Source organism: Pelophylax lessonae (genome assembly GCF_965119305.1).
Source record: "Pelophylax lessonae genome assembly, chromosome: 11".
NCBI classification, from domain to species: Eukaryota; Metazoa; Chordata; class Amphibia; order Anura; family Ranidae; genus Pelophylax; species Pelophylax lessonae.
In genome coordinates, this window is record NC_138778.1 from 69700992 (window position 1) to 69724404 (window position 23413).

General features: G+C 48.2%; 1 protein-coding gene across 1 annotated transcript in view; it reads left to right on the forward strand.

Moving 5' to 3' along the window:
- The window catches only part of LASP1 (LIM and SH3 protein 1), a 159098-nt gene that overhangs the window by 130090 nt on the left and 5595 nt on the right, over window positions 1–23413 (forward strand). Inside the window, exons 5-6 of the mRNA XM_082272074.1 lie at window positions 20534–20690; window positions 22808–22908. Of these exons, the coding sequence (XP_082128200.1) occupies window positions 20534–20690; window positions 22808–22908 (258 nt within the window). The remainder of the gene's footprint in view (window positions 1–20533; window positions 20691–22807; window positions 22909–23413) is intronic.

Here is a 23413-nt window from a genome sequence, read left to right on the forward strand (position 1 = left end):
AACTACTATGTATTACATTTTTGTTTTATTTGTTTAATTACTCTCATCAAAGTTAACAGAAGCTTAACTTTTCTTCCATTTAAAACAATCTTGGCAGGGTGCCAGCTTTCCAGTGTAAACAAACATCAGGTGTTTCTAAGTTGTTAGAAACTCTCAAATTGTCCTAATATTGCTTTTGTGTTATCTTTGTGAAGAACCTGGAAGTGCTCAGTGCGGAGCGCCTCCAGGTCATACTACCCAGAGAACATACCTAGCAGGGGAAAGACAAACTCCTGCACTACTAAGGAGCTAGCCGGAGTACTTCGTTTTCAGGCAAGTCTCTCATAATGTGATAGTATGCTAGCAATTTGCATGGAGAATTTTTTTTTTTTTTTTTTTGTGGTTTCACTGTTGCTTTATTGATGTCTACTTAACCACTTCAGGCCAATTTTAAGCTTTCAGTGCTGTCTCACTTTGCCAATTGCGCAGTCATGCCACGCTGTACCCATATGACATTTTTATAATTTATTTCACACAAATACAGCTTTCTTTTGGTAGTATTTAATTACAACTGGGTTTTACATATTTTGCGAAATAAACAAAAAAGGCCAGAGATTTTGAAAAGGCACTTTTTTTTGTTCTAAAATGTTACAAATAAATCTTGATAAATGTAAGCTAAAATGTATACTGCTACATTTCTTTGGTAAAAAATAAACCCAAATTGGTGTATATTACTCCGTAGGAAAGTTATAGGGTCCACAAACTATGGTGTAATTGTGTGTATTTATGTGTGTGTATAAATCATATATATACATACACACACAGACATAATTGTGTGTATAGACATATATTTGTGTGTGTGTGTATATATATATATATATATATATATATATATATATATATATATATATATATATATATATATATAGTGTGTGTGTGTGTGTATATATATATATATATATATATATATATATATATATATATATATATATATATATATATATAATATAATATAATTTGAAAACATCAGTTCTCAATGGGGAAAAATATCATGCTGGGTATCTATACTAAAATAAACTCAAAATAATACTCTGTATGGCCCCCACGTGCTTGTATGCATGCCTGACAACGTCTGGGCATGCTCTTTATGAGACTACGGATGGTGTCCTGAGGTATTGCCTCCTAGATCTGGACCAGGGCATCACTGAGCTTCTGAACAGACTAAGATGCAACCTGACAGCGTCTGATGGACCGAAACATAATGTTTCAGAGATGTTGGATTTAGGTCAGGCGGTTCAATGGTATCCCTTCTTCCTCCAGGATCTGGCTGCATACTCTCGCCACATGAGGCCGGGCATTGTCGTGCACCAGGAGGAGCCCTGGGCCCACTGCACCAGCGTTGGGTCTGACAATAGGTCCAAGGAGTTTATCCCGATACCTAATGGCAGTCAGGGTGCCATTGTCTTGCCTGTAGAGGTCTGTGTCCCTCCATAGATATGCCTCCCCACACCATTACTGACCCACCACCTAACAGGTCATGCTGAATGATGTTACAGGCAGCATAATGTTCTCCACGGCTTCGACCCTTTCACGTCTGTCACATGCTCAGGGTGAAACTGATTCATCTGTGAAAAGCACAGGGTGTCAGTGGCGGACCTGACAATTCTGGTGTTCAATGGCAAATGCCAATCGAGCTTCACGGTGCCGGGCAGTGAGCACAGGCCCCACCTAAAGACATTGGGCCCTCAGGTTCTGATTGTTTGGTCACAGACATTCACACCAGTGACCTGCTAGAGGTCATTTTGTAGGGCTCTGGCAGTACTCATCCTGTTCCTCCTCGCACAAAGGAGCAGATGCCAGTCCTGTTGATGGGCTAATGACCTTCTACGGCCCTGTCCAGTTCTCCTTAAGTAACTGCCTGTCTCCTAGAATCTCCTCCATGCGCTTGAGACTGTGCTGGTGGAAACAGCAAACCTTCAGGCAATGGCATGTATTAATGTGCGATGTTGGTGGAGTTGGACTGCCTGTGCAATATCTATAGGGTCCAGGTATCGCCTCATGCTACTGGTAGTGACACTGACCCTAGCCAAATGCAAAACTGTTGCCCCATCTAGTGCACCTATTTTGTTAACACCAAAGCAAGCTGAAACTGATTAATAACCTCCTCTGCTACTTGAATGACCAGATTAATATCCCAAGAGTTTACTTGACTTGATGCTATAGGATTAAAAAGTGTTCCTTTAATTTCTCTTTCGTTCATTGACAGCCCCTAAGAATCTCAACCAGTAGGTTATACTACCTCCTAAGCAGAAGTAAGGACCTAGGTCCTTGCTGGGATCTCTGGTCCTGGCAATTATCCTTTTTAGTTAGATAGATATTTTTTTTTCCCGTGAGATTTACGATCCGCTGCCGGACTGGGCGATGAGCTGGATAATCTAGATCCAGTGGTCACCCCAGTCTGGCCAGCGTGCCCGCACAGACCACAGCTCTGCGCTAGGTCCACCGCGACATAGCCCCACTGGATGGGTGCTGGCCTGCGAGTTATATGTCTTGTGAGGTCGCAGGGTTTCGCCCAGCGGCGCAACGTTCCTCCTGGCCGATGCCCCCCCCCCCCATTTCATGGTGAGTGTTTCTGTCTGGAGCGGTGCCCGTCTGGTTCCTGGTATGGTAAGTAGCTGTCCCCACCCTCTCCCCCTGGAGGGTTTTGGGGTGTATGCAGGCCCCTCCCTGGGATGGTTGGACCCCCGCATTCCCCTACTTCCCTTTTGGCCTCCCCCCTGCGCCTTGGTGGTCTCTGCGAGTCATCTAGTCCCCCATCCATCCCCCCTCCCCTCTTGGCATGGGATAGTGTGGCAGGCTGGGCGGCTTCTGGGGCTGGGGACTGGGGGGTGGTGTACCTGGTGGGGGCTCCTCTCTGGTTCCCCCTTTACCTTTTTGTTCCTTGCCAGGGATCCTTCCTGGGAGGGAGCCTGGTGGTGCTGCCGTTTTGTTGTAGCCTATAGTCTGTATAGTCAATTGTGTATTCTGGTGGCCATTTTGCCTTAGTCTGGCATTTAAATATATTGCAGCCATTACAGAGTAGCCTTCTGGGTGGCGATTTCGGCTGTGGGAGCTTCTCCTTATCCCCTGGTGCTGACTCCTGGGTCTGTTTTTTACCTGGATGCCGCACGTGGAGTGCTTTTGTCCTGGTGCTGCCGGCGACTGTCTGGTGGGATTGGTGAGTCTGTGCGGATACAGAAGTTCTGAATGGAGTCTTTTCGCACGGTGGTGTCATCCCTGCATAAGGGGGATTTCCTTGCCTCGATCTACATCAAATATGCTTACACATTCCATTAGGTGTCTGTCACCAGCACTTCCTCCACTTTGCTGTGGGAGAGGAGCATGATCAGTTTATGGCGTTACCTTTTGGTCTCACCTCCACTCCTCGGGTCTTCTCGTCAGCAAGGAATCACAGTGCTGGGCTACCTCGATGACCACCTCCTGCAAGCAGAGTCCTCTACTGCGACAGTGAACGTTGTGGAAATCACTATACAGACTCTGAGGGAGTTTGGCTGGCTTCAGAATTATCAGAAGTCTTCTCTGGTTCTTTCCACGAAGCTTGACTATCTGAGTCTGACTCTGCTTTAGCCAGAGTGTTCCTTCCTCTGGACAAGCACCAGAAATTGTGGGCTGCGATTCATCTACTGCTGTGCAGCAGGTGGTCGTCCATCCTATGCTAGAATACAGCACTCTGTGAACAGCCAGCTTCTTCAGCAATGACCTTTTGTTGACTTCCCCCTGCTTGTGGAGGGTGTCAATGGCCTACTTCTGGACAACTGTCAAGTCAACAGTCTTCCACATGATTGTGTAACCTACTGAACAAGACTGAGACCATTTAAAGGCTCAGAATACCTTTACAGGTGTTTTGAGTTAATTAGCGGATTAGAGTGTGACCCCATGACTCTACAGTATTGAGCTTTTTCACAATATTCAAATTTTCTGAGATGCTGAATTTTGGGTTTTCACTAGCTGTAAGCCATATTCATAAAAAATAAGAAATAAATTCTTCAAATATATCATTCTGTGTGTAATCAATAATGAGTTTCACTTTTTGAATTTAATTACTGAAATTAACTTTTTACTGATATTCCTTTATTTAAGAAGGGATCAAGGTCTTAACCAAGTAACTAAAGACCTGTTAGTTTAACTTCTAAAAATGGGAAGGTACTGGAAAGTTTAATAAAAGATCACATAGACGAGTTCTTGCTGGAATTAAAGTGGAGTTCCACCCGTTTTTTCAACAATACAAAAATTGCTTTTATTCCCCAAATGATCACAGTATTGGTGACTTTTTTTTTTTTTCTTGCTCCACTTGCCCTGTTGCTAGGGGTAAGCAATTTTCTGCCTCCTTCGGCGCCGCGGCGAGATATGTCACTTCCTGCGCCGCAGGGGCTCCTGGGAGATGTGTGTCATCATTCCCAGGAGCCGTGGGAAGGAATCATTGCATTTTTTCAAAACCGGAAATGGTAGGCGGAGCTCTCTCTCTTTCCTCCCCAGCTTCACACTCCTGTTACTGTAGCGCTCATCAGATGGGGACTGTCAGATCGGGATTTCTCCTCTTTCGGCTCCTCCTCATCTTGATATGTCAGAGTGGAGAGGAGCCTAGGAGATGCTGATTGCTAAACCTTTGGCACGGACAGGCAGGCAGACCTCAGATACAGCGTGGCACATTGATTTGTGATTCTCCTCTTCTGAGGCTCCTTCCTTCTCATCTTCATATGTCAGAGCGGAGGAGGAGCCTAGGGGAAGCCGATTTCTAAAGCTTTGCACGGACAGCTGGCGGAAGAGATGCGGCTGCTGTGCTGAAGGGGAAGAAGATCGCGGCTCAGGGATGCCACTGGTTGTCAGATCGGGACAATACAGAGTTTGATTACGTGCCCCCTACACACATTGTTTGCTTTAAGGAGAGGGGGTAACAAACACTGTAAAGTCCCGATCTGACATCCAGTGGCATCCCTGAGCCGCAATCTTCCTCCCCTTTCTGCAGCAGCATCTCTCCCGCCAGCTGTCCGTGCAAAGCTTTAGAAATCGGCTTCCCCTAGGCTCCTCCTCCGCTCTGACATATGAAGATGAGAAGGAAGGAGCCTCAGAAGAGGAGAATCACAAATCAATGTGCCACGCTGTATCTGAGGTCTGCCTGCTAGAGGAAAGCTGCAGCCAAGCCGAGGGAAGGGAGAACTGCACTGGGGACACCAGGGAGGGGGGGAGAGAGGGGAATGAGAGTATTTGTACTAGGAAGGGTGGGGAGAAGATGATTACTTCTAGGTTGGATCAATATAGGGGGGGGGGGAATTTGAGAGGTGACAGGATAACATTTTTTCTAGCAGGGAAATTGGGGAGGGGGGTGCTAGGAGGGGTGATTTGTGCTGGGGGGGAGGATTCGTGCCAGGAGGAGGGATTTGTGCTGTGGGGGTGGGGGGAGAATTTGTGCCAGGAGGGGGGATTTTTGCTGTGGGGATGGAGGGAAGAGGATTTGTACCAGGAGAGGGGATTTGTGCTGTGGAGATTGTTGGGGGGGAGGTTCTGTCTAGGAGGGGGGGATTTGTGCTGTAGGAATAAGGGGAAGAGGATTTGTGCTGGGGGGACGGGGGGGAGGATTTGTGCTAGGAGGGGGATTTGGGGGGGGTTGTGCTAGAAGAGGTGATGGGGGGGGATTTGTGCTAGGATGGGGAATTATGGCGCTGTTAGAAATGGGGATGGGGGGGAATTTATGCTTGTAGGGATGATTGGGGGTATTTGTGCTAGAGGGGAAAATTGGGGGGAGGATTTGTGCTAGGCGGGGGAATATGGTGGATGTGCTAGACGGGATATTTGGGGGGTTTGCGCTGGGGGGATGGGGGGGAAGAGGATTTGTCCTAGGAGGGGGGATTTGTGCAAGAAGGGGAATTTTTTGGGGGGGAGGGGGGGTTTGGGGGAGAGGATTTGTGCTAGTAGGGATAATTGATGGGTATTTCTGCTAGGAGGGGAGGAGGACTTAATGCTAGAAGGGGACATTTGGGGGAGGGGAAGATTTGTGCTGGGAGGGGGGATTTGAAGAGGGGAGAATTTGCGCTTGGAGGGGAAATTTTATGGGGGGGTGCAGTTTGGTGTCTTCGCCCTGGGCGCTGGATGGCCTTGTCCCGGCAATGCTTGCGGGAGATAGAGGATTATGTGCGCCCCCCCTCACGCGGCGCCAAGGTACATTTAAAATTCACGGTGGAATTAAAGGTGAAGTGAAAATCTGTTTCGTCAGCTGCAAGTGAAAATTAGCAATACTGTAAAAAATAAATGGATATATAACAATATTAATAAATATATATAGAGAGAGACAGATGGATCTATATATATATATATATATATATATATATATATATATATATATATATATATATATATATATATATATATATATATATATTAGGGATGCACCGAAATGAAATTCTTGGCCGAAGCCGAATAATAATGAAATGCTTGGCCGAAGGCCGAATACCGAACGCGGTGTTTCGCATTTTTTCCATTTATTTATTTTGCCAATTTTTTGTCCTCTCTTGTCCTCTCGTGTCTCTCTCTCTCTCTCTTGTCCTCTCATGTCTCTCTCCCTAAATGTTACTGTAGGGAATGGGATTCAGTGCACACTGCAGCCTTGTACCATAGGGTTAATGTTAGTGACACTGTAGGGATTGGGAAGGATGCCGGGAATGGAAATCAGGAAGCATGCAGGCAGCCTTGTAAATTTTAATTGCAGATACAGGGCACTGGGCAGGTCAGGGTTAATATGGTAACATCAATTACTCAGTGACAGTCAGTGTCAGTGTGGACTCGATCAGATTATACAGTCTCTCATAGTGGTGGTAGTAGGAGGATGGAGGTGGACTAGTAGGAGCCTGGAAAGGAGCACAGCCGCATACATACATTACTCACTCGTGCACTGCAGCCCGCCCCCACACATTCAGTGAGTCTTACTCTCCTCCCTAGTTTTTTCAATGGCACATTCAGGAAGCCAATCACGCCGTGAGTAGCGGCACAGCGGAACCAATCAGGTGTGCAGGCACGCGTGATTGGTTCGCTGTACAGCTAATCACGGCGTGATTGGCTCTCTGAATGTGCCATTGAAAAAACTAGGGAGGAGAGTAAGACTCACTGAATGTGTGGGGGCGGGCTGCAGTGCACGAGTGAGTAATGTATGTATGCTCACCGCTGAAGTGTCCCGGCTTCACGGAAGTCTGAGAGTCCTCCTCCGAGTCCCTTCCCCCTGCGGCGATATGAATATCGCCTACGGCCATAGAACGATAGTCGATATCATATCGACTATCGTTCAGCCCTATTGTTCGGCACAAAATTATTTGGCCTTTTGACTTATTCGGCCGAACACAAAGTGCTATTTTTTCTATTTTCGGCCGAATAATGTTCGGCCGCCGAATATTCGTTGCATCCCTAATATAAATATATATATATATATATATATATATATATATATATATATATATATATATATATATATATATATATATATATATATATATATATATATATATATATATATATAATCTTCTAGATTGTAAGCTTTAACAAGCAGGGCCCTCTGATTCCTCCTGTATTGAATTGTACTGTAACTGTATTGTCTTCCCTCACATTGTAAAGTGCTGCGCAAACTGTTGGCACGATATAAATCCTGTATAATAGTAATAATATATATGATACAGGTATGTTTAACATAAACAAAGTTAGCCACAGTAACAATGTATTAGACATTCATGTGATTTCAATTCTCACCAGAGACCAGCACAGAAGTAGCTGTGTTGCCATAACAGGGTGGGACCTTCCTTTGGAGGTGCATGCTGGGTAACCAGCAGCACCTATTGTAGGAAGTAGTTGCTGAGGAAAAATCAAGGTTAGTTTATGAAGAATGTCATTTATAAAACATTTACTTTAAGTAGATAGGAAAACAATTACATTTAGCCAATGCTATGATCATTTGGGGAAAAAAAGCAATTTTTATAATGTTGGAAAAACGGGTGGAACTCCACTTTAAGCATTAGCCAGCATGGATTCATGAAAGCCAGAAGTTGTCAGACAAACCTGATTTCTTTATCGTTCATTGACGGACGCAGTCCTCTGATGCATATCAGTAGGGTAATACCGCCACCTACAGGAGTAGGACACTAGGCAGAAAGAATTTCTGGCTACGCCTATGGGCAGTCCCTGGGGGTATACCCTCTCTCTTCCTGCATAGGATGTCAGTTTTTTTCTGCCTAGTAAGGACCTAGTTCCTTGCTGGGATCTTTGGTCCTGGCATGGGAGTATTTTTTTATGTAGCATTTTTTTTTAGCTAGTCTTTTTTTCTCCGGAAAGATTTTCCTGTGAGATCTTCAAGCAATTATGCCGGGCTGGGCGACAGATTGGACCCCCATATCCAGTGGTTATCCCATTCTGGCCAGCGAGCGCGTGCAGGCCTTAGCTCCGCGCTGGTTTGGCCGCGACATAGTCCCACTGGACGGGGACTGGCCCCACGAGTTAAACGTCTCGCCAGGACGCACACTACAGGGTCCAGGCTTATGTCCTAGTGTTCTTATTTGGCCGACAGCCCCCCTACTCAGGTGGCGTGAGGTCCTGTCATGAGATAGCGCCCGCCTGTGTTCCCAGTATGGTGATTAAACGTCCCCCCCCCCCCTCCCATGCCCTGGGGTGGACGCGGGCCCTCTCTCTGGGATGGTCGGACCCTCACAATCCTGGGTTTCCCTCTGTCCTGCTGTGACCCCCCCTCCTTGCACACCCCCTTACCCCCACCACCACCACTGCCCCCACCCCCCGCGTAGGGGAATGGTTTGGGCCTACCTGTGGCTGGAGCCTGGTGTGCAGGCCACATGGGGGGCTGGGGGGTGCGCCATTTGTGGCGCCCGGTCGCTGGGGGGGGCCTCGGTCAGACCCTCCAGGGCTAGATGAGGTATTAAGGCTGGCGTGGGGTTCCGATTGCCCCACCCGCCATTTTGTTGTAGCCTTTGTCTGCAGTTATGGAGACGGCCATCTTGGGGGGTGGTTTTCGGCCATTTTGCGGTAGATTTTTGCTGGGAAGGCCCGTGGGTGTGCCTGGAGGCGTTTTTCGGGAGAGGAGCCCCTCTCTTCAGCCCAGGAAGCTTCTGGCTCAGGTTTCCTTTCCTGAGCCACCGCTGACACGCGCAGACATCCTGAAGCTTGCTGAGTTCCAAGGACAGTGAGTTGCTGGGGGCTTATTCTCTCTGCAGGGTTCCATAGCATGGGCCTGACCTGTAGCGCTGTGGGGACGTTCCCTTTTCTTACAAAAAAAAGGTGCTGGCGGGTCCCATTAGTGCAACATGGACCCCTCAGACCATGTGTCCTCACGCAGACCGCAGGGCCCTCCGGGTCGCAACTGTCCACTGCCTGGAAGCTTTTGTGTCCTGGGTGGAGGTGGCCTTTAGAGGGCGGGGAGCGCAGAAGCGACCCCCCCCCCCCCCTCCTACCCCTGCCTTCTCTGACGTCTCGGACTCTGAGTCTGACCCAGCCACCGCAGATGCGGGTACCCCGCACTATGCCTCCTCTGATAGTGAGGATGAGCCTTCTGCTGTGCAGCATAAGGCGCGGGTGTCTGCACTCATTGGTTCGGTGCACGAAACCCTAAATTTGGAGGATGCGGCTGTTGTCGCTCCTGGGGGGCGGGTTGCCTTCGGCACCTATAAACCTCAGAGCGTGGAAAAGTATTTTCCCTTTCCCGCTTATTTTGCTGCCCTGCTCGCCAAAGAATGGGAGCGGCGGACACGTTCTCCCGGTGTGTCTAGGCGGTTTACCAGGCGTTACCCTTTTGAGGAGTCTCTGGTGAAGAAGTGGCCATGCCACCTAAGGTGGATCCCCCTGTTTCCAGACTTATCAAGGCTACCATGATTCCGGTGGAAGATTCTCCACCCAGAGGATAGGAAGGCGGAGGCTGTCCTCAATCAGGACTCGGCACAGGGAGTCTGGTCCCTGGAGGAATCTCGATTGCCGATCAATGTCCTGGAGCTGAGAGCGATCCGGCTTTGCCTGACACACTGGACCGACCATCTGGAGGGTTGTTCAGTGCACATTCAATCGGACAATGCCACGGCCGTGGCTTACGTCAATCACCTGGGGGGCACCAAGAGTGTCCTTGCGGCCCTGGAAGTGGCGGACATTCTACATTGGGCGGAGCGCCATGTTCCAGCTCTCTCCGCGGTACACATTCCGGGAGTGGAGAATTGGCCGGCAGATTACCTCAGCCGCCATGCCTTGGACGCAGGGGAGTGGTCCCTGCATCCGGAGGTGTTACAACAGTTGTGCCTTCGCTGGGGCACTCCGGATGTGGATCTGTTGGCGTCTCGAATCAACAGGAAGGTACAGCGGTTTGTGGTCCACTCCCGGGACCCTCTGGCAGACGCCGCAGATGCGCTGGTGGCCCCCTGGGGCCGGTACAGCTGCTGTATGCCTTTTCTCCTCTCAAGTTGCTGCCAATTGCTTCGCAGGATATAGAGACGGAAGGGATTCCGTCATTCTTGTGGCTCCGGACTGGCCTCCTCGCGTTTGGTACGCCGACCTGGTCAGGCTTGTCGCAGATGCCCTGTGGAGACTTCCTCTCAGGGAGGTTCTACTGTCTCAGGGGCCAATCTTCCATCCTGCTTTACAGTCGCTGGCTTTGACGGCTTGGCTGTTGAAAGCCAGGTGCTGAAGGACACTGAAGGACAGGGGTTTATCTGCTTCAGTGATTCTCACTCTGCTAAAAGCGAGGACGTGAGAGGCTTCTTCCAGGAAGAATTGTCTTTGTACGTTGAAGTCGTACATTGCGTGGTGTGAGTCCCTTTCCTTCAAAGGGGAGTTGATCAAAAGTTGGCCTTGAGTACTATCAAGGGTCAGGTCTCAGCCATTTTCTTCCAGAGGCCGTTGGCTGCCCATTCCCTGGTGCGTAGTTTCATCCAGGGGGTGCAACATTTGGTACCTCCGGTGCGACCTCCGCTACCGCCATGGGATCTTAATTTGGTGCTGTCGGTTCTCCAGAGGCCTCCCTTTGAGAATATTCGGGAGGTCCCCCTGCTTACCCTATCTCAGAAGGTGGCCTTCTTGGTGGCTATCACTTCTGCGTGCAGGGTGTCGGAACTGGTGGCGCTGTCCTGTCGTTCTCCCTATGTGGTGGTGCACAAGGACAAGCAAGGTGGTCCTTCGGCCGGATCCGGCTTTCCTGCCGAAGGTGGTTTCCAGTTTTCACCTGAATGAGGACATCGTGTTACCTTCCTTGTGTTCTAAGATTAAACATCCTAAGGAAGTTGCTCTGCATACCCTGGATGTTGTTTGTGCGATCATGGTGTATTTGGCGTCTACCGAGTCTTTTCGCAAGTCTGACTCGCTCTTTGTGCTCACGGATGGCCCGAAGAAAGGGCTGCCTGTGTCTGCTGCGACTATTTTTTTCAGATGGATCAGACGAACAGTGGTGCAGGCTTATTCCATTAAGGGTCAGGTTCCTCCCTTCCCTGTCAAGGTGCATTCTACTCGGGTGCTTAGAGCTTCCTGGGCCTTTTGCCATCAGGCGTCTAAGCTTTAGGTGTGCAAGGCGGCGACTTGGTCGTCTGTTCACACCTTTACTAAATTTTATAAGGTGGATGTGATGGCATCTGCGGATGCCACTTTTGGCCACAAGGTTTTGCAGGCCATGGTTTAGGGGGCCCCTTGGCCTTCCTTGAGGGTGTTCTTCTGTTTTCAGGTGGACCTCCATCTGGTTGTTCGGATGAGTCCTGTGTTGCCTGGTTGGCCTTGTTGGCCTTGGGGACTGTTTTTTCTTTGTTCTGCTGTTCCCACCCCTCATTTTGGTACTGCTTTGGGACGTCCCTACTGAGATGCATCAGAGGACTGCGTCCATCAATGAACGATAGAGAAAACTGGATTTTTGACTTACCGTTAAATCATTTTCTCTTAGGTTCATTGACAGATGCAGTACCCGCCCCCTTTTTTGAGTGGGTTGGTGTGTTTTCTCTGACACTGCCTTAGTACCAAACTGACATCCTATGCAGGAAGAGAGAGGGTATACCCCCAGGGACTGCCCATAGGCGTAGCCAGAAATTCTTTCTGCCTAGTGTCCTACTCCTGTAGGTGGCGGTATTACCCTACCAATATGCATCAGAGGACTGCGTCCGTCAATGAACCTAAGAGAAAAGGATTTTACGGTAAGTAAAAAATCCAGTTTCTCTTACGTCCTCCGACAGTCGCCGCCTCCTCTAAGTCATCACTATTGGGTATTGTCCACCTATCCGTAGTAATAGCTAGGCATATAGACTTAGTCAAAAGACAAAAGGCATTAGCATATACACACCCACGGGGGCTGTCCCATCTGGTCAATACCCCCCTGCATCACCACTCCCAACTCAGTTTTAGTTTGCCTAGCAATCAGGAATAGTCAGGCTACCTTGTGCTGGGGCTTCAGTCTCAGCCTTCCTAAAATCTTTTATTTGATTTTCTTTTAAAATGTCAGTTTTTTCTCTCACTTTACTAGCTGTTTATTTTGTCAGCTTTAGTGTTAGTTTATTCTTCGGATGAAGATGGATCATGCGGTGCTGGGATTCGGACTGGCCACCCTGGTTCTCCAGGGCACAGAGGGCCAGATGGACCCCCAGCCCGCCATGAGCGTTCAGCTATGGTTCGCCCTGGCATTAAGAACGACCCATCCCTGTTCGCTGCAGGGATGCAGCCGTGAGGTGGCTACCTCACAGGACTTGTCTGCGGTACTGCAGCGTCATGTCCCTGGCTCACGGCACTCCCTGTCAGATGAGGACAGAGGTTTATCCGTGCATAGAGGCTCCCCCATGCCATCGGGTACAGGTAAGTACTTTCTGTGTGGGGCCTCTGCCTGGGGTGGCAGTCTGTGTTGCTGTGTGTCCCCATGTCTGTGCCTGTGTGACTCCCTGTGCGATCCCTGCGGGGTTCACTGTGTGCAGATCATGTATGTTTGCCGGGGGTCCCTGTCCCTGTGTCACCTTAGCTGCATGTTTGGGGGTACAGACTTGTGTGCTGTGCGGCGACCGCTGCGGGGGTGTAATCGGGCGGTCCGCCATGTTTTTACTACGCACAGGTGTATAGCCCCTCTGGGGCGAGTATACAGCTCATTTTGGCGCCATCCGCTGCCATTTTGTTGGCGGTGAGACGATCGGTTCGGCCGCATGTCGGCGGCCATCTTGGTGTAGCCTCCTATGCATCCCTATGGGGCAGCCATTTTCCCTGGGGTCTGGCTTATGGCCAGCCCCCTCCAGCAGCATTTCCTTTTTCTCTCAGACAGCACAGACACAGGTAGCAACCATCTGCGGGCTCTGCAGTTTATCTCTGTCTTCCTCTGTATACTGCTTCTGGCTCAGTTTCTTTCTCCTTTTGGGGGTCTTCACAGCTGTGACAGTAGCGGTGGGCTGCGCACTCCGCAGCAATATTTAAGGGGACAGTACACTACTTTTTTGCACTGTAGTTTTTTATTATCTTGAGCCATGGATTCTCAGGAAAGCAAGTTTCCTCCAGCTTTAGTGGGGGGCCCCAGTTCTCCTGTGGCCCCGCTGCGACCTGATCTGGCTGCTGTAGTTGCGACTTTAGTGGCAAATATGGAAATGCTGATGTCTGAACGGGCTGCGAGAAAACGGCCAAGACTGTCTCGCTTCTGATTCAGATGGGGATATGGATGCTGCTGCGAGTGTGCCCTTTTCAGGGTCCCGCTCATCCTTAGACCCCCCGGGGTCTGAGGGGGAGGCTGAGGTGGAGGGTGTTGATACATCCTCCCCAGGGTCACTATGGATGAGTTGTTTCTTACAATTAGAGGATGAGCCCTGTCCTCCGGGCGTTGTGTCCTCATTTGGGACGCACAGGACCCGCAAGTCTGCGCAGGTTTTTCCCTGCCCAGTGGAATTCCATTACACTGTTAATGAAATGTGGCGCACGTTAAAACGTCCATTCCTGGTACCTAGTCGGTTCAAATTGCTTTAAAATCCTTTTGCGCCGGCTACGGAATCACGATGGTGTGTGCCTCCACAGGTAGATCACACTGTGGCCGTGCTGAACAAGGCTACCTTGGTTCCTACTGAGGATACCCCGGTTTTCCGGGATCCCACGGACCGGCGGTTGGAGTCTCTAGCCCGCCATTCCTATACGGTGGCGGGGTTCGTTACTTAAACCCGTTTTCGCGTCCGTTAAGGTGCTTAGAAGCAACCTAGTGTCCGATGGCGTGCCGCCTGCACGACTGGTAAGGGTGGACCAGATCCATCAATGAGTCCTGTATCTGTGTGATGCAGCCCTTAATGAGGCCCCCTTGGTGGCTTGCTTTTCGAGTGTTGCGGTACTTAACCGGCGACTGATATGGCTGAAGAGCTGGTCGGCCGACCAGTCCTCGCGGAAAACTGTTGCTGATTTTCCCTATGCTGGTTTTCACCTTTTTGGCGAGGCGTTGGATACCCTGGTGAAGGGCGTCACTGGGGGTAAGAGCACTATGCTACCCCAGAACCCGAAGAACAAGTCTTTCCGTGGCAAGCGGGGTTCTGCGCCTAAATCAAGTCGGTCCTTTTGTGCCTTTCGGAAACAATCCAAGGGCAAGCCCTTCAAGGCCCAGGGCAACCGGAAGAAACCCTGGGCGGGTAAGCAGAAGACCGGCAATGCCGGTTCAGCGGGACACTCCGCCTCTGCCTGAAGGGGCGCCCTCACCCATTTCTGGGGTGGGGGGACGTTTGCGCGGTTTCCTCCAACCTTGGCTGCTCCGGATCTCAGACAGGTGGGTCCTGGAAATCGTTCGATCAGGTTACAAGATCGAATTCCTTCCTTCTTTTCCTCCAATCTCCATTTGCTTCCGGGGCGTCTGCTGGACTTGCATCAAGCGGTGCAGGACATGCTTGCTCAGGGGCTGATTGTCCCGGTGCCTCATCGGGACAGGTTTCGGGGGTTTTATTCGAATCTGTTCACTGTGCCCAGGAAGGAGGGCAAAGAGTCCTATTCTGGACCTGAAAGTGCTGAACCGCTTCGTGCGTGTTCGGAAGTTTCTAATGGAGTCTCTCCGTTCGGTTGTGGCCTCCTTGAGTCCAGGAGAATTCCTGGCTTCGATAGATCTGAAGGATGCGTACCTGCACATCCCCATTTTCGAGGGTCATCAGCGGTACCTTCGGTTCGCTATCGCAGAGGACCACTACTCAGTTTGTGGCGTTACCGTTCGGTCTCGCTTCGGCACCCAGGGTTTTTACCAAGGTGTTTGCACCGGTTCTGGGCCTGCTGCGGGCCCAGGGCATTGCGGTCCTGGGGTACCTGGACGATCTGCTTCTGAGATCGCGTGCCAGTCAGGACCTTGTGCGCGATCTGTCCATCACGGTACAGACACTCCAGGAGTTCGGGTGGACCATCAACGTTCAAAAATCAGCGTTGTCTCCGTCGCTTCGCCTTCCCTATCTGGGAATGGTTCTGGACTCTGCTCAGGCAAAGGTATTCTTGCCGGAGGACAAGCTCCGGACTTTGCGGGACAAAATCCGGTCCCTCAGGGACAATCCGTCCTCGTCACTCAGGGCCTGCATGCGGGGCCTGGGTTTGATGGTGTCGCCCTTCGAGGCGATTCCCTTTGCCCGGTTCCACACACGGGCTCTCCAGACGGAGATCCTGGCCAGGTGGGACATACTTCCTCAGTCCTTGGATCTGGAGGTCTCCTTGAGTCGCCGGACCAGATTGGCTCTTCTGTGGTGGATCCAGTCCCCATCGGTGGCGGAAGGCAAGTCCTTCCGCCGTTGGTGTGGACGGTGGTTACCACGGATGCCAGCCTGTCGGGCTGGAGTCCTCCCTCCCGATAAATGTGCTGGAACTACGAGCGATAAAACTGTCTCTTCCAGTGGTCGGACCGTCTCCAGGGCCTGCCTGTTCGCGTACAGACGGACAATGCTACCGTGGTGGCTTACATCAACCACCAGGGGGGCACCAGGAGTGTTCGAGCAGCCCGGGAGGTGACCGACATCCTGTCTTGGGCCGAGACTCGTGTCCCGGCGATTTCGGCAGTTCACATTCCGGGTGTGGAGAATTGGCAGGCAGACTATCTGAGCCGCCAGACCCTGGACCAGGGGGAATGGTCCCTACACCCGGAGGTCTTTCAGATGCTGTGTGCGAAGTGGGGATCCCCAGACGTGGATCTGTTCACATCCCGGCTAAACCGAAAGGTGGAAAGGTTCGTGGCAAGAACGCGCAACCCGTTGGCGGACGTCTCGGATGCGTTGGTGGCCCCTTGGCATCAGTATCGTCTGATGTACGCCTTTCCTCAGATTCAGTTACTATCCCGGCTCCTTCGCAGATTGGTCTCGGAACCGCACATGGTGATTCTGGTGGCGCCGGACTGGCCTCGCCGGTCTTGGTACGCCGACGTTGTTCACCTGGCAGTGGCGCCTCCGTGGCGCCTTCCTCTGTGGGAAGATCTCCTGTGTCAGGGTCCGATCTTCCATCCTGCTTTACAGTCGCTGGCTTTAATGGCCTGGCTGTTGAGACCCAGGTCTTGAAGGACAAGGGTCTATCTTCTGAGGTTATCCCTACCCTGATCAAGGCTAGGAAATCTTCCTCTGGTAAAATCTATTACCGTACCTGGAAAGCCTACTTCACCTGGTGTGAGTCCAGGGGGTTTTCCCCTCGTTCTTACTCGGTGTCGAGAATCTTGGCTTTCCTCCAGTCTGGAGTGGATCAGCGCCTGGCGCTGGCCACAATAAAGGGCCATGTGTCAGCACTGGCGGTCCTTTTCCAACGCCTGTGGCGTCTCATTCCTTGGTGCGCACATTCATTCAAGGTGTGCGACATTTGGCTCCTCCCAGGAAGGAGCCTTTACCTCCATGGGACTTGAACTTGGTCCTGTCCGCATTGCAGCGTGCTCCCTTTTAAAATATCAGGGAGATATCGTTGCCTCTGCTGTCGAAAAAGGTTGCTTTTCTTGTGGCGATCACTTCAGCTCGCAGAGTGTCGGAGCTGGTGGCGTTGTCTTGCCGCTCCCCTTACTTGATAATTCACAAGGATAAGGTGGTGTTGAGAACACCCCCGTCCTTTCTTCCCAAGGTGATCACGGAGTTCCACCTTAATGAGGAAATTGTCCTGCCTTCGCTTTGTACGAAGCCTAAGCATCCAAAGGAGATTGCTTTGCATTCCTTGGATGTTGTCATGGCGATCAGGGTTTTCCTGAAGTCTACGGAATCCTTTCGGAAGGCGGACTCTTTGTCCTTCCTGAGGGACCTCGGAAGGGCATGGCTGCATCGTCAGCGACTATTGCCAAGTGGATCAGACAGACCATTTAGCAGGCCTATGCCTTGAAGGAACGGGTTCCGCCCTTCCCTGTTAAGGCGCACTCTACCAGGTCTTTGGGTACTTCCTGGGCCTGTTGGCATCGGGCCTCGGTAGCCCAGGTGTGCAAGGCGGCAACTTGGTCGTCGGTGCACACTTTTTCCAAGTTCTACAAAGTAGACGTTCTGGCATCAGCTGATGCTTCTTTTGGCCACAAAGTTCTCAGTGCGGCTGTGCCATGATGGACCCTTGATTTTTTTCTCTGGGTCCCTGGCTGTTGGCATTTGCTTTCCTGGGCTGTTGCTCCTGTTGAGCATTGTTTTTTCTCTGTTGCCCAGTTGGTTCTTACGGTGCATGTAAGATTCCTTTCTCTGATGTGGGTACTGCGTTGCCTTTTCTACGCTTGCGTCTCCCACCCCTCATGTCTATACTGCTTTGGGACATCCCAATAGTGATGACTTGGAGGAGGCGGCAACTGTCGGAGGAAGTAAGAGAAAACGGAATTTTTGTAAAATCTTACCTGTAAAATTCCTTTCTGAGTCCTCCGACAGTCGCCGCCCCCGCCCCTCTTTTGGGGTTCTTATTACCTACTGCTATGCTACCAAACTGAGTTGGGAGTGGTGATGCAGGGGGGTATTGACCAGATGGGACAGCCCCCCGTGGGTGTGTATATGCTAATGCCTTTTGTCTTTTGACTAAGTCTATATGCCTAGCTATTCCTACGGATAGGTGGACAATACCCAATAGTGATAGGAGGCGGCGACTGTCGGACGTAAGAGAAAGGAATTTTGCAGGTAAGATTTTACAAAAATTCTGTTTTTTTCTTTTTATGAAGAGGCAAGTAAAACCTTCGACAAAGGAGTAGCTGTGGACGTAGCATACTTAGTTTTTGAAAAAGCGTTTGACACAGTTGCCCACACACAGCTAATGTATAAGGTAATTTCTACAGGTCTGGAAAAATCAGTTTGTAAATGGATAGCAAACTGGCAAAAAGACTGAATTTAGAGAGTAGTGGTTAATGATTCAAACTCTGAATGGTCTAAGGCACATGTGTCAAACACAAGGCCCGCGGGCCGAAACCGGCCCTCCAGGCCATTTAATGTGGCCCTCACACCTCTCCTGCAGCTGCAGAAGAGCTCCAGCCCTCCTCTGGTCCTCCTCTAGATCCTGTACCTTCTGCTTTCCAGCATTGCCCCCAGCTTCTTCCCAGCAGCAGCACAAGGCAATGGGGGTGCACTGTGATGTAAGGGAGGGCGGGGGACTCAACTTCTGATGGTGGAGAGGCTCCTGACATCTTATGTAAGGGTAGGGAATGCTCTGGATATCTAGTCTAACTGATACAACCGGCCCTTTTCAGGGCAATCATAATGCTGATGCGGCCCGCGATTAAATTTAGTTTGACACCCCTGGTCTAAGGTATCAGTGGTGTACCCCAAGGTTCAGTGTTGGGACCTTTTACTTTTTAATATTTATAAATGATATTGGGTCTCGGATTAAAAGTACATCCGTTTCAGTCTTTGCAGAGGACACCAAGCTATGCAGTGCAATAACGCCCTTACAGGATGTCTCCAACTTGCAAGCCAATCTCAATGCATTGTTTTATTGGGCAACTATGTGGCAAATGAGGTTTAATGTTGATAAATATACAGTTCACTTGAAGGCTAAGAATTTGCATACATCATACATAGGGTTGCACCGATCCGACTTTTTTGGTGCCGATGCCGATCTTTTGCTTTGTGAAGTCGCCGATCCCGAGTCCGATCCGGAAGTACTGTTTTGTGAGCTTATAACAAAATAATACTTCCGGATCGGTATCGGCATCGGCAGATACCCTATAACAATTGTGCATTTAAGAGGTTAAACTTCCCTCCTCCGAACGAAAAGATACATTGTAATCATTGTGTTTACTTAACTGGGAGACTGACAGGCATTTGCAGGAGGCTTTTTTTTTTTTTTTCTTCGACAGCTGTTCTCTGCTCCCTCATAGCTATGTAAAGAGCAAAACCAGATTGGCCCGTGGATCTGTTAATTTTACCGATCCAGCTATTATGGGCATATCGGGGCCGATATCCGATCCGAATATCGGATCGGTGCATCCCTAATCATACATACTAGGAGGAGTACAACTGAGGGAATCTATGGTGAATGATCTGAGCGTTCTGGTAGATCATAAGCTTAATAGCATGCAATGCCAAAGTGCACGTTCCAAAGACTCCAGAGAGAGACCTATTTTTTCCCCTGTACAAAGCATTAGTAAGACCTCACTCAGAATATGCAGTTTATTTTTGGGCACCAGTTCACAAAAAAGATATTGGGGAACTGGAGAAAATGAAGAGAAGGTCAACCAAACTGATAAGAGGCATGGAGGAAAGATTAGAGCAGTGATGGCGAACCTTGGCACCCCAGATGTTTTGGAACTACATTTCCCATGATGCTCAACTACACTGCAGAGTGCCTGACCATCCTGGGAAATGTAGTTCTAAAACATCTGGGGTGCCAAGGTTCACCATCACTGGATTAGAGGAACTGAAGATTAGGGGGGATATAAACATGTATAAATATATAGGTTGTCCATATAGTGAACTTGGTGTTGAGTTCACTTTAAGGTCATCACAGAGGACATGGGGGCACTCTTTAAATCTGGAGGAAAGGAGATTTAATCTCCAAGGGCTTCTTCACAGTAAGAGCTGGGAAAATGTGGAACAGACTCCCTTAAGAGCTGGTTCTGTCCAGCTCAGTAGATTGCTTTAAAAAAAGGCCTGGATTCTTTCCTAAATGTATATATAACTGGATACTAACCTCTATAGGTAAAGTTGATCCAGTGATCATCCAATTGTCTCTTGGGGGATCAGGAATGAATCTTTTCCATCACTGGAGCAAATTGGTTTATGCTTTGCTGTTGTGGTTTGCCTTCCTCTGGATCAACTGTGTGGGTATGGGATTGTGTATATAGGATTGTTTTCCCCTTTTTATTGGTTGATCTAGAAGGACTTTGTCTTCTTTCAACCAGATAGACTATGTATTTATGTAGTTTATTTCAATTTCAAGGGTGCACACACAAAATGGCAAAATAAAGTGCAAGGATAGGTTTACAAGCTAAAAAAGATGTGGTGTTAGGCTTTATTTTGGTTTACATTTGTTTTAAGAGTATGATTGTGTGGTCTCGAACAAAGTTCTAGAATACCATGTGGTCATGATATACTGGTAGATTTGGCTTTAGCTGTTTCCTTTGCACATAGGAGCTCTAAAACACCTTTATTTCTAGATTAAATATCATGAAGAGTTTGAGAAGAGCCGGATGGGTGGTCCTTCCATGGATGCAGGAGATGAACGTGAACGTAGAGGTTCTGAAGATGGTGCCAATTATCGTCGGACTCCTTCAGAGAGCATGCCCCCCCATCAACCCCCACCCGGTAGCTCAGGTAATGGCGCAAAACAAAAACATTATTGTATATATTTGTGTATATACATTTTTTCAAAGTGCATTTGTTCTCAGACCATGGCCATCAAAGTATTTACATTTCTTTATCGTTCATTAGGGCAGTGGTCCTCAACCCTGGCCTACAGGGCCCACTAACAAGCCAGATTTGCAAGATAACTGAAATACATCCCAGGTGATATAATTTGCTGCTCAGTGATTGCAGTACTCTAGTCTGCATCTCCCCAAGGTAATACTTAAAATCTGGCCTGGTAGTGGGCCCTGAGGACCGGAGTTGAGGACCACTGCATTAGGGGACACAGGATGTATTTATTCTGATATATACAGAAGTGTTTTGACACTGGCAAACAAAAAGCTGTTGGCCAGTCAGGTGTCCTTCCCATTCCCACAATGCCTCCATTTTTGGATGGTGTCCTAGGAGGATGGAGGTCCTATTTATACAGTGGGTATAGAAAAATATCGCTCCCCTTTAAAATAATCCCATTTTGTTGCTTTGCAGCCTGAAATGAAGACAGTTTTTTTTGTTTTATCCAGCTGTACTTACTAGTGCAACTTACAACATCAAAGTGAAAGATATAACAACATGTCAGAAAAAAAATGAAACAGAATTACCGAGTTGGAAAAAGGATCACCCCACTTATGTCAGTATTTTGTTGTGCCACATTTTGCTTTAATCACAGATTTTGAAAAAGAAAAGAGATGACCCTCTATGGGACTTTATGGGGCTCTACTGTAATAATCCATTTATCAATTTAGTAAATGAAAAATGTATTATACACTATAATGATGATGCATGTAATAAAAATGCATAATAAAAACAAAATGGTTGTGCCAATGAAAGCACATAAAGGACAATATACACACAAACGCAACTAAAAGAAACCAAGCCCCTATGGATACAGGGTGGGTGAAGCCAAGGTGGGTGAAGCCAAACGCATTTTTAATTTTAGAGGGATGATTCTATCTTCAAGGGCATATCGGTTGAGAAATATTTCTCAACCAATATGCCCTTGAAGATAGAATCATCCCTCTAAAATTCGAAACGCTTTGGGCTTCACCCACCCTGTATCCATAGGGGCTGGGTTCCTTTTGGTTGCGTTTGTGTGTATATTGTCCTGTATGTGCTTTTATTGCCACAATCATTTTGTTTTCATTATGTATTCTTATTACATGTATCATTATTGTGTATAATAAATTGTTCATTTACTAAATTGATATATTGATTATTACAGTAGAGCCCCATAAAGTCCCATAGAGGGTCATCTTTTTCTTTTTCAAAAGCTGTGATTAAAGCAAAATGTGGCCCAACAAAATACTGACATAAGTGGGGTGATCCTTTTTCCAACTCGGTAATTCTGTTTCATTTTTTTTCTGACATGTTGATGTTATATCTTTCACTTTGATGTTGTAAGTTGCACTAGTAAGTACAGCTGGATAAAACAAACTGTCTTCATTTCAGGCTGCAAAGCAACAAAATGGGATTATTTTAAAGGGGAGTGATATTTTTCTATACCCACTGTATAAATAGGACCTCCATCCTATTTTGATGGTATTTTGCCCCATCCATTTTTCTTCTATCCTGACTAGTGCTCCAGTCCCTGCTGCAGAGAAACATTCTCATAATAGGATATTACCACCTCCATGATTACTGTATGAATGGTGTTATTTGGATGGTGAGCTGTATTGAATTTCCACCAGACATACCGTTTTTATGGTGTTGAGGCCAAATAATTAAATTTTAAACTTAAGCAGCGAAAGCACCTCCTAAATTAAGCGAAAATTATCTGCGGAGAATGAAGTTTGTTGATAGAAGAAATTATATTCTCAAAGCTAAAGAAAGTGTCCAAACTCCTAGGACACTAGCAAAAACATAGGTATGACTGTTGGGGGTGGAGTTAGTTGGCTGGCCTTCCAATTTTTATGTTTGCCTATGTCCACCTACTGAATGCTACAACATAACCCACATGAATGATTTACTTTTTCCCTCGATGGACAATAAAGAAACTATTTTTGCTCTTGAATTTAGAAATCCTTTAAGTGATAAGTAAGGACAGATGTAAACTAATACTGCCCCTATTTGTCTTTTTTGTATGTGTGCAGCATATCCACATCAGCGACAGCAGCTACCGCAGCAGCCTAAATTTGGTTACCAGGAGCCAGTGACTCCAGTCACTACCCAGCACTCAGCCCCTGCAGGAGGAGTAAGTACCATTTCTTAAAGAGATTTGGAAGTGTGCCAGCTGGTTATTTGAAATTGATAAATTTGCTATGTGGGTTTCCTTATTATCAATGATGTGTTAGTGTTTTAGAAGGAATTAATTCAATTTTATATCAACACCTGCGGGAGTAGGATACCAGATGCAAGAAAAAGCAACTTATGGAGCTGACAATACCTAGTGGCTAAACTGGTGATCGGCCGATATCATTTTCTCTTAACCGATAATGATATTGGATTGGAGTCAGTGGGCTACCTCTGCAGTAGGGCACTCACTGCATCAAATAGAGATGAAGTTCATCATCCAGGCTCATTATTACAGATTCAGAAGAAATTGATTCCTCTGCATGAGGCCCCAATAAAACACTGAAAATTGCTTGATCAATTCGACCACGATGAAAAAGATTTTTTTCTGTTCGTTGACGTATTTTTGGACATTTTCCTGTGTTTGCAGCATGCTGCTCTTTCATATTATAAAAATAGTGATCTGG